This window comes from Musa acuminata, chromosome BXJ3-1 (assembly GCF_036884655.1).
Source record: "Musa acuminata AAA Group cultivar baxijiao chromosome BXJ3-1, Cavendish_Baxijiao_AAA, whole genome shotgun sequence".
Lineage (NCBI taxonomy): Eukaryota > Viridiplantae > Streptophyta > Magnoliopsida > Zingiberales > Musaceae > Musa > Musa acuminata.
The window spans coordinates 6,057,044-6,069,523 of record NC_088349.1 but is presented as its reverse complement, the minus strand read 5'-3'; the positions used below and the strand labels follow the sequence as shown (position 1 = coordinate 6,069,523).

Below are 12,480 nucleotides of genomic sequence, written 5' to 3'. Positions count from 1 at the left end.
GTCACTGTGAGTGTTATAAACCCTCAGCTTTAGAATATAAGCAATAATGAATAAATAAATAAATTATAAAAACATAGATTTTAAGAAAAGTAAGCCAAAAGGGAGGGCATTGTGAAGGAATTATCATAGCAATACACCAATTCAAAAGACATCTATATGTTCTTACCAGTTCAAAGAGCTTATTATGAAGAGAGATAATATATCTAATTTTAAATATCTATGCAAGTTTTCAATTTCATTTTTTTTTTTCAGATGAGGAAACTACAAAAGAGAACTCTAGAAAATTTCTAAAAATTAAAATAGACCTGCATAATTGGTGTATATACATACATGATTATTTCTAAGTGGTTGTCCATGCAATATACATGATTATTATCCAAATTTCTGATTTTAGATTCTGAAGAATCATACATACATAAGAAGGGAGACAGCCTGAACTCTTTTGGCATGATAATGATGACATAACCATGATAGTTAATCATGCTGCAATAGTTGCAATCTACTTTCTTACCCATAGATCTTTTATCACAGAATCAACAATTGTTCACATCCAGATAGTTTATACAAGGCTTGCATGAAAGAAAGCCAGGAATTGTAGGCCCAAATTGGAACCATTGACAGTTGTATGTACTGCTGCTATTTAAGTCACATTTTGTCACACATTCACAGAAATAAAAAAGGAGTAGGGGAAAGAATCAGATGGATAATAACACACCTGAGTTCAAAGATTGTGAGTGATATGATACATATACCAAGGACGTGAGATTTGTTGAGCAACAGCTACAGCATTAAGTATCAGCAAACAACAAAATTATGCTTGCGGTTGATGATAAATGTTGATTGTGTAACTCAAAGCTTCAAAGAATAGGTCACAACAAAATGGTCCAACTGTCGATGGGTCACCTGATCAAGGCTCTCTCATGATGGCCTCAAGAGCATCTTTGACATAGGGATATTTATATGAGAAGCCTAATTCCTTTGCCTTGAGTGGAAGCACTTTTTGTCCTTCCAAAACCTGCAATTAGTAGAACCCCTGAATCTTGTAATCGATGAGACACACACGAACAAGGGACACAACAAGAGAGGAGTATGAATACTTACAACCGAGGCACCTTCACCCAGGACTGCTTTGAGTGCAAACTCTGGTACAGGCAGCCAAGAAGGGCGGCCAACAACTTGCCCCAGTTGTTCACACATTTCTGACAACCGGACCGGATTTGGTGCAGTTCCATTAATTACGCCTGTAGTTTCAAAGGCAAACGCATGAACATGTCGGTCTATCTTTGCCTTTTGCCCCACTTACAAGCCATATTATTCTCAAATACCAGTCAGTACATTGGATGACACCAATTGGTATTTACCAGTCCGAGAAAGAACTTGTATCAGACTGGTCTATTGCCAGTTGGTATTTAGTTTTCCAATATTTGAAATCAGATGGTACGGGTTGATATACTTTCTGATACACCAGTATCATACCAGTCCAATAAATTATTGAAACTATCATTGGATTGAGATTTAAAACCTTGGAATTAATCACTAACTAGCAATATAAAGATCTCATACAATTTACTGTATCATATCTGAAAGCAAATGCACTCTGAAAAAAAGAAGCAACCGCTACAGCAAGGCCATCCACTTGAGACTATTTTCTATTGTTGGTTGCAACCACATAACATCAGGTGTCCTTGTTGCACTGATATAGTTTACTTGATGATAATTGGAATATAATTCATTGTCACATAATAAAATAATATTTAATTGGTAATGACTTTTGGAATTTACATTTTAAATCTGTCTCGCATAAGAAAATGGACAGTTTCAATTATCACACCATTCAGGAATCAATAGCTGAGGATTGTAATGTGAGGTAAAAATGAAAGATAGCTAGAGACTTGTGGCATTTGTCAATCTTATATAACCTAAATCTGCATAGCTCAAGCATTTCAGAAAACGGTATGTGCTGAAAAGCTCTAAACAGAGTTGGTACATGCTGAAAAAATATCTATATATTCCTTGGGTATCAGACACTAATAGTGTACGTAAAACTGGTAAAAAATGTCGCCTAACATTCCATTCTTAGAAAGGTAATAAACGTGAACCATCATATATGAGATGATGTTAGTATTCAATTTTGAGTTAAACTAACCTTAGTGATATATTTTTAAGGTGATACATAATTAACTTTTAACTGATACAAGCAATTTGTTTTTTGTTATGTTTTTTGACTTTATAATAAGAGCATTGGAATACAGATATGTCACATGCAATGAGTTAATAACAAATTCAAAAGTAAATCAGGATAAATTTTCATCAAGTTATTCAGACAAGATACAGATTTGGTGCCTTCGGAAGGATTTTTAGAAAAAGAGATAATGACTTGCTTTTTCCAACCAAGAAAATGTTGTTTTATGCTTGTTTTGATGGTCAAGGTGCTACCTTTGTAGGAAGGATTTCTTACAGCTTCATATATGAGGTTCACCACATCATCCAGATGAATCCAAGAAAACCTTCAAATACATGATGCATTCTCCAATAAGAAATCAAGAGGCAAAACTTGCAATGCATGGTATCAGAAGACTCTCCATTAGACCATAAAAGGGAAAATTTGTGATATGAAAAGTTCTACAAATATTTTCTTATGTGATATTTACTGAATAAAGGAAAAATAATATTGTAGAAAATCTACAATGTTGCTTTGCAGGTAACTTGCAGTAACAATCCAGATCGAACACTCATATGCTTGCTATTTATAGTGGCTAATTATTTGGAACAGCAAGAAATTTTTGCTCTTTTGGTTTCACTAATAATTTGTCTACTCAAATGCAGTAAGCATCAGACACCATTTTTCTCTGTTTAATATATGAAGTCTTTCAAAGTGATATACAAGGAATGATCTAGTTTGACTGCTAGATTCATGATAAAAGAAGCATGAATCCATGAAAAGTAAGATCTAGTTAATAAGCAAGTATACCATTGTCTTCCAGTACCCAAAGGTCCCCCAGCAAACATCATGAAGAGAGGGATCATTTTAGCTGCACCATGTTCAAAAGAGTAATGCATAGTTCAGTATAATTATGTTCAAAATCTGGATTATCATCTAAATGATTCAAACATTGAGTGTTAGGATATGCTACAATGGTCGAGCAGTATGGAACTACGAATAATAACAATATAATAATATTTTTAAGTGCTAGCTTTTGCCTCACTAACAAGATTTCAAACCTGCAAAACGGAATCTTCAACATCAATCAAACAACTCCTGAAGCACAATGGTATGTCTTTATCTTGATAAATACCAAATTTCTAAATGATATAACAGTAAATGTGCCAAGGAAGCAGATTTGGAGATAGACTGACAAGGAAGCTACTGGAGTCAAGCATCAATTACAACTGATAGCAAATGGTCTTCCTGCTTCAAGCAAGAAGAAAAAGAGAAATACACATTAAAACATCAAACAAGGAGATCAGTTTTTGCTGCTTATAAATGAAGAAAAATATGACTTGTTTAAGTGCAGAAAAATACAATCTAGGGACATTTGTTATTCTTCCTTTCCATCTAGATTCTTATTAAAACGAGACAAACTATATTTCTAAAAATGAACTTGCCTAGATCCAGGGATGCAAAAAGAAAAAGAAAAACTCAAGTACACCACAGGGATCCATGTATTGGCATGTTCATTCCAATAACATGGATGTATGCTATGAAAAGCGTTAGTGTAAAAGAAAAACACAATCATAAAGAAAACCCAAGATATCTATTACCATGAATAAATAATGAAATTCTTATAGTTATACTTGGAAAGTTAAAGAAGCACAGCATTTTCAGAGTCAAATTCCATGTAGAACAACTAACTAAATTCATATGAGTTGACAGTTTAAAAATCTCTTTCTTATGTTAACACTACCTTACTAGTCTATTCTAGCTTCTATCGGATCCCTACTTGAAGTTGTAAAAAAGAATCCTTGCACAAATACTCCATTTTGTCATGTTCATTTTGAAGTTCGTGTCTGCAGCAGACATGATGACTGCTATCTTTGAACTACATATTCTTATGCAGAGTATAGAATGGCAATTAGTATCAACATTGGATCACTTGAATGTTAAAGAACTACAGTTATGTGATCTGTGAGGACATGTCCATTGAAAGAGCATACACTAAACCAACAAGATGCAACTTCCTACACAGATTCCTTCTAATGTAATTCAGGTACATCTTGGGATATTTGGTGCTCAATTCTGAGAGTCAACATGGTATAGTCAACTTGCAGACTGCAATTTAAAGATAGTAAGTTGAATAAAACATACACAAAGTGATCTAAAAGGACTGACTGAAATTGTTATGTTCAAAAGGAAGCAGGTGCCTGATTGAGAGCTAAGCTTGCAGATCCTAAAGGACTCCTTTGTATGTAAGCCTCTGTAGTAAAAAAGATTTGCTTAAACTTGCACAGATAGAGAACTTTAGCATTGAAGGAATGGAGCAGAAACTAGTCCTGTAGAAACCACAGCTAGATGATGAATAAATTGATGTTGGCTAATAGGTTAGTACCTTCAAAAAGCTAGTGCAAACAAATTGTGGGACATTGTTATATTAAAATAGAAAGTAAAAGATTAGTTGATGTGTTAAAAGGTATCTTGAAAAAGTATCATAATGAGGAAGAATAAATTGTTGATAAAAGAAACAGACCTAGGGCACCACCATCTTTTCCAAGAACAACACCAATACGGATGAGAGCCAATCTAACATCATTATCTACTTCAAGTGCTTTTGCTTCCCATTCTCTACAAACCTGAGAGCAATTGAAGCATAAGAAAAGGTCTTTGAGTTCAACACCACTAGGTGACATTTTTATACATAAAAAGAAATTTTATTGCGCATAAGAAGCACATAAACTAAAAATAGATAATATAAATCTTATCCTTTATACTAATGCAGCAAGTGATAATATGTTTTGATGAAAATTTACAACACATTCCTCAAATAAGAAAAAAAACATCAAATGATGCAAGCAATTCTTTCCCATCCAAAAAGGTTATCTTTTAAATAATTCAATCATCTATGTATACTCTGGGGTGACTCGTAAAGTTCACATTAATCCATTTTCCTACAAGATCTCCAGTCCCCAGTCTAAACTGGACTATATCATGAATTTAGTACTAAACTTAGAAGAGTAGAAATTCAAGATAAGATATAAATATAATCCACAAATGCACCAGATAATAAGCACTGCCTACACCACAAAAGAATTGTCACCTCTGACAGGTAGTCATTGCCAGAACGACTATTCTCATCAAAAACTAGAGTTTCACTTGTACCTGAAAGTATACAAAAAAGGGTCAGAAGCATACTTGAAAATTTGTGTTGTCTGCTGATAAAGTTTAAAGAAAATAATTCTGCAGTTACGAATTTATTATCATGAAACTAAGAAGATTGCAACTATTTAAAATAGTCATAAGCCAAACATGCAAGTACAACATAACTAAGTCACATATATTTATGTTAGGGTTGTAGCCTTGAGAAATGAAATGCACTGTTTACGATGCAATGAATATCTAGAGAAGATTTGCATGTGGTTGCACCCTGATGAAGAGATTACCCATAAGTATAATGCTCCTAGAAACAAATTACATCTTAGTAAATTATTGATCACATGTGCCATGATTTAAAATTTTGGTATCAGACTCGCTGGCTGGATTGGTATGGGATCTTGTACATACTGACCCAAACATGCATGTTGACCGACACTTAGAAAGGGGGAGGAGGAGGAAAAGAAGAAGAGGAGGCGGCAAAGGAGAAGAAGAAAAAGAAGATCGGTAGAGGAGCAGACTGGGAGGAGGAGAGGTGGAGAAGCATCGAGCAGGTGTGAGCCCTAAGGCGTGGATCTGTAGACTTGACAAAGATTGTAAAATCATGAATCAGGTGAGAACTCCTGGTCCACATGTTGGTTCAAGCCCAGACCAGTAACTACTGCCTGGTACATACCAGTCTGGACAAAATTAGAAGCATGATATATACAAAAGCATAAAGGGAGACATGGAAAATTGCAGGAGTTGTCACATGCACAAACTCTTGCATCAAGACCTTTTCCTTCTGGTGCATGTATTTGCACTTCTCATATTGCAGGACTTGGTGCTTATTTAGGATTTATGGCTTCCTGTTCAATGAGAAGGTCAATCGTATGACGTCAAAGCACATTTTCCATAAATAGAAGGGGTATGTAGCAAAATCATATTGGAAATCTTCTATGCCCAGATCACTTCAATGTACAAGCAAAAGGGGAAGGTAGAACGGGCACATAAACAGTTATCAACATACCATAATAACCAATTGCTGTTGCACTGACCAAAACCGAAGGCCGAAGATCCAACTTTGCATTGTTTATTATATCTACAACCTTTATCAAATCAATTACAGTATTCAGATCAACAATCAATCTAAAGGAGAGAAAAATTAATAATTGACAACTCCTGAATTTATTTAAAACCATAGCAGCTCTAGAAGTAAACATGTTCTTGCAAAGTGAACATTTCTTAGATAAAGTAAAGAAGAAAGAACCTTTGAGGTTGCATTTATGCGGCTTCGCTTGATCTCTTTCTTGATCTGTATACAGTAAACAAAAAGTTGTAAACACAATCACCATGTATTGAGATGCAGTTAATTAGAAAAGGTTGATAATTACCTAAACTAATATTGAAAAGAAAATTTGAACTCTATGAAAGAGCGTACCTAGTGCATGAGGTTCTGGCCAATGCGAGGTCTGGGGAGGGCCAATGTATGCAGCCTTACTTTTAAATATTTAAAGTTGTCATTTCCATGACATAAACCCTAGTCTCTCAGGTTACAAAGGAGCAACCTTACCGTTGTACCAAGACCTACCCTCCTTAAGGGCATACCCAATGCACGAGGCTCCCGCCAACGCGGGGTCTAGAGAGGGTCAATGTCAAACATAGAATTTTCCTTGGCAATCAAAGAACACTCATACTATTATACACATTTTTTATGTGAAAATGGTCAAAAAATGCCTCTAGTTTTGATGCTTCCTTTTCTATATTTCTTTTAAAAAATTATGTCTCGTTGGTTCTCAGATACAAAGTACCCTTTGCGCTTTGCATACAATATTAAAGATTCAATCGATATGTTATAGTTATACAATATTGTCAAATATTGAACAATAAGCACTAATTGCAATTTATGCATTACAGACACTAGTTTTTAACATGTCTATGCATTTGAAATATGAGATAGATATATGGTAGAAGATATTCATGTTAGAATAATGAAAATAAAAAAGAAAAGGTAAATTACTAACACCAACCAACCTCAGGTGACCATCTCGTACTTATGGGCATTCCAGCCAAGTTAACAACGGCATTTGAACCATTTATCGACTGTTCCCATTCTCTTTCCTCGGCAATTACAAGCTTAGGAAAGTTATCTGCTGCATTTATTAATAAATTAGTACAAATAAAGAGATTAAACTTATTTATCGAAACTACAATGTATAAAGAACATTTCCCAATTAGAATCACTAAGGTTAAATACTCGGTTGCAGTTTGAGGAAGTAATTGAAGGTGAAATAATCATGCACAACTGTAACTGACTATATGGCTAGATCTCAATTTAATAGAGCCAAGTGCTTTTAGGAACTGGAAAGATCTAAAATAGTTATTTAAATTTTAAAGTTAATGTTCTTCCAAATAGCCCTTCACTGAAAAACAAAAAAGAAAGCATCCGATACAAGAAAGCACAAGTACATAAACCTTATAGGGAGAAAAATACAAAAAAATGAACAGTAAAATGCATGAAATATAAGAAGCATAACACAAAATTGTACAAAGAAAAAAGGATCATGAAGTGATCTTAACCATCTATTGGAATTTTCATTACTTGGCCTCAAGATATCTCGCATAAGGACAATATTCCAAATAAGGATTGAGGTGGTTTATGTTTCAAAAATGACTGACCTTCAATTGATTAAAGATGTCTTCATTCTTGCTAGTTGCTACCATGAAGATGTTTGCCTTCGGAAAATGTAGTCAATTTTGTACAAATCGGAAGAGTCTTTAAAGCCTTGAGGGATACTCTGAGTTAATTGTTTATGTTTCTACTTCAAGAAAGAGAATAATATGTTAAAAGAAAAATAAATATAGACTAACTCTTTAGGATTTAAGGCACATTATGAATGTGCTACTGCAAGCAACTAGGATTGTGGCAGAATTGATTGCATGTTTCTGTTCCACACAACAAAAAGATGCCTGATACGATTCCAACTGATGTCATCTTGAGTCAAGCATGGTTGCAGGTTGACACATTTATTGACTGGATTTAAAATGATCCGAAACTAATAACATATGCACTTTGTATCAACCCAATTTAACTCAAGTAAGGAAAAACAGTTGTTGGTAATCTTTCCAGGTAATTAACAATTCAGTTCGCTATTAGAACAATATTACAATCTTAATGATGTAGTAGAGAACTGCTAAATTCTAATGACTAATATTATATAGTAGTGAATTCTCTGTATATACAAAAAAATTATAATCATGTTCTGCCTGCGTACTATGTTCAGCATTAATTAAAAGATACAGCGCATACATGAACTGAGAGTGTCAAGAACTATAACAACCAGAATCAAACCTAAAATCTGAATGGGCTGAGAGATTAGACAGATTAGGTGTATAATCAACCTGCTTGTACTTAGAGAAGTAAACTAAGGGCTTCCAATTTTATTTTTTTAATTAATAATTAATCTGAACTTTATCTATTTGTGTTTGGCTTTGTCAATATGGGTAACTTCAAAGTTTGAGAATATTCACATGATGTGAAAAACAAGTTTAGGTCCAATGCTAAGTACTTGAAAAGTCAAATTGGGCAAGAGAGTCCTTTTACCTATCTTGAACCTCACATGAGAGTTTGTCACAATGATCTGCCATTACTCAAGTCATTGCAACTATATACTCATCCTTCAAGTGTAATGCATTAGGGAAACAAAAGGTAAAGACTCAACTGATGTATAATTCATGTTGCTGTGAAATGTGCACCATTCACGGTGCTAATTTATCAAGGTCAAATTGAGTCACTTGAACAAACTATTTCCAGCATTTATCTCCCATAAGTAGAAAAACTTCATAGTCAATGCGGGAGCATATTGCAGATTTTTAAATTATGCAAAGACAATCTTCATTACCTTCTTACCCGAAAAAACTAACTGTGCCTTTGCTCTCGATCGTGTCAAGACATGAACTTTGTGATTATCTACACAAAAGATCAAAGTAATCGTATTGAAGCTTTATTAATAAAAGAAAGTCATATTAAAATTCATGATAAAACTTTCGCAATCATACATCAAATGGCAAATATCTTGAAAGCTTTGCCATATGCAAATCCTTCATACAGCATGTTTTGTGAATGAGCCTAGAGAACATACTAATAAACCTACAACATTCATAAATGATTAAATATAAGAAAAAAAAACATACTTTTTTGTGTGAAAATTATTAGTAACATTAAACCATTTGGCTGTCTGCACCTAAAATCTTTTTAGGATGAAAATATTTGATCATGTACATCACTATTGAGTGGGCATATACTGAATCACACAAGATGCAGCATCTAATTCCATTAAATATCATGGAAGATTTTATATATATATATATATATATATATATATATATATATATATATATATATATATATATATATATATATATATATATATATATATATATTAGACCACTTTGTGCCTGCAAATAAACTAATCAAATCACATGCAAAGCAACAACAACCCTGCAATTATTGCAGGTTTATAAATTGCATTAAGTGTGCCATGTAGAAAGCTTTTAAAATCTGATGCCAATTATCAGGTTCAAATAAAGATATTTTATTATATGATTTGTACCAAAATAGAAGCTTGAAATTTTTGTTTTGGTCATCAATAATTACTACATGATCAAAAATCAACCGTTGGGTCACTGAGATACTTGACACTGTTTACCATGGGTATTACTACCTCTGATGTCCCAGCTTTTCATCTGTTACCAGTTAATTCAAATTATTATGCAGAAACAAAAAAAAGAATTATTATTGATTTTTTAATCTGTTTATCTGACAGCATGTGCAGTTGCATTTCATGCAATGCCTTGTGATATGAACAAAATGTCAATTACCAATGTTTAATTAGACAAACAAATTCTGCTACCATTGTGCCTTTCTTATTTAAATGCAAAGTATAAGTTACCACAACTCCATCTGTTGACACCATTACAAACATCTAATCAACAAGAGAAAGGAATCTTTAGCCAGTGTTTTCTTTTTTTGTACTGAAAAGGTCAAAACTTAACGCACACATGGTTTCATATATAACAACATAAAAAAAAAAAAAAACAATGCACAACACAAAGGTTAGCATATATAGTAACAGCCCAGCTGACGAGATCCAACCACATGCAGAAAGCCTGCTACAGGGGAATTTCTCGAAGTCTGCAGCAAATCTTAATAAGAAAGTACACTGTGACATGATTTCTAATACTAAAATTGCTATTCAAGCCATTCTTGTGCAAACAGATTGCAATATTGTATAACATCTGAATTCTCTCTGGATTTTCCTCATAAGACCAGAGTCCTGCCAACACTTGTAGAGGCTACGCAACAGTTGTTTATTTTAGGAACATAATGTACCTCTAGGTCCTTGGATGAAACTCAAACAAAGTTTCATGAAACATACACCCATTAAGGATATTTCTCTGGTGAGGCATCTAAATAAGACAAAAGAAAGTATTCGATCAAATCGACTGATGATGAAAAAGGTACTCTCTCCAACTCCAAGGAATGTAGCCAAGTCAAAAGGAAATTAGTGTGAACTCTACGATGTTGATGGTCAATTCTTATCAACATAAATGCAGCATCAACTACATTCATGACTACTAATGATCTTCACTATGTGTAAACTCCAAGAGAAAACCTGAAAGTAATTTTTGCACCAATCTTCGACCAATAAAACCGGTGGCCCCAGTAACTGACACTACCATCTCGTTTGCCTGGGAACAAATTGAGATGAAAATTTATATCAGAATCAACACAAAAAAAAAGTAATTTAGAAAAGAAATAATAAAAAGACAGGTACATGCTTTTTCCTTTGCGCAAAGATACAAGTGCATTCCGGTTGTCTAAAAGATGATTACAAAGGATGCGACAAGCAATGTCATCTAAATATCTAAATTCGCAATAAAAATTTGACACAACTACCTTCCACTAAAAAAAATGCAGAGATGAAATGGAAGATAGAGAAATAGAATAACCAGATTCTCTAGGGCAATGGCACAAGCGTATCGCTTGCATTTCCAAACTAGAGGACCACATGCCACATAAACGTGCGAACTTGCAGAAGAAATCGCTGGTGTCCCTAATCCATCACAAAAGAAAACCCAGAAGAAGAACAAGAAAGCCACATAACAAAAGCACAACCAACTTCACTGGAGACATGCCACAAACAGGTTGCAAGCATCCTAATGCACCGCCACCACACAACATCAGACCCTTGCTAACTTGCAGAAGAAACCGCATGATTCCCGGATACACCACAAAAGCGAAACCCAAAAGAAGCACAACAAAAGAACAAGAAAGCCAACAACCTTGGATTCCGAGTGGCCGCCGCTAAGACAGAAGACCCTGTATTTCTTGGATTTGCGTTCCTGGAGAGGACCAAACATTCATTACGCGAGGTAAGAACATGATGAATACAGGAATATACGAGAAAGAGGGACTCACGAGGGGGAAGAGCCGGTGTGGGGTAGTTAAGAGAGACGGGGCGATGGTGGAGTTGGCGCGAGACAGCGTCGCCCAACCCAACTCCATTTCTTCTTCTTCCACTTGACGTGGTCACGTTCGAAGCAGGAGGTATCGAAAGCAGAGGAAAGGACGAGAGAAAGCTAATGCGGAGCGTAACGTGTAATACGAGAAGGAAGCGAAGCGATGGGCTGTCTGTGGTGGCCGAAGAGCCACGGCTCGACGGCGCTTGTAGCCACCCACTGGGCTTCTCCCTCCGCATCAATCCACCGCAACGTGTCCGGAAGTACAAGAACTATATATATATATATATATATATATATATATATATATTTATTTCTCTCTTATTTAGTGTAACATTAATTAGTAAATGGAATTCGAATATGTCTTAGTGGTCTTTAAAAATTGATTAAGAGACTAAAATACACATATTTTAATTAAATATTTAATTAATTTCTGCTTGAAAAATTAATGATTAATAAAAAGAAAGTTCTAATCTTGGGAGGAGGACTCTCTTAACTCACTCTTCAACTCCATCAATTACATCACTCCTCTCTGGTGTTCTTTAATTTGATTAATTATTTTTTACATAATAATTTAATCTTTGATAAGTAGATAATAAAATAACAACATATAATAAAATGATGGAACCAAAAAGTTAGAAATATTAACATTTTCTTGAAGCACGTGAATGGTT

General features: G+C 34.4%; 1 protein-coding gene across 2 annotated transcripts; it reads right to left on the bottom strand.

Moving 5' to 3' along the window:
* Positions 1-683: 683 nt before the first annotated feature.
* Positions 684-12,059, bottom strand: LOC135628782 (epimerase family protein SDR39U1 homolog, chloroplastic-like). 2 transcript variants are annotated; one of them, XM_065135687.1, is made up of 13 exons: positions 11,766-12,059; positions 11,630-11,689; positions 10,960-11,035; positions 9,195-9,254; positions 7,319-7,437; positions 6,555-6,599; positions 6,315-6,393; positions 5,253-5,314; positions 4,686-4,788; positions 2,972-3,032; positions 2,437-2,507; positions 1,102-1,241; positions 684-1,015 (listed from the first exon to the last, which is right to left on the bottom strand). In XM_065135687.1, exons 1-13 carry the CDS (start codon positions 11,850-11,852, stop codon positions 908-910), a joined length of 1,071 nt encoding a protein of 356 aa, XP_064991759.1. In that variant the 5' UTR covers positions 11,853-12,059; the 3' UTR covers positions 684-907. The 2 variants fall into 2 exon arrangements, with proteins under 2 accessions (XP_064991759.1, XP_064991761.1); XM_065135689.1 differs by having other exon boundaries at positions 7,319-7,434; positions 11,766-12,050.
* Between the last annotated feature and the right edge of the window lie 421 nt (positions 12,060-12,480).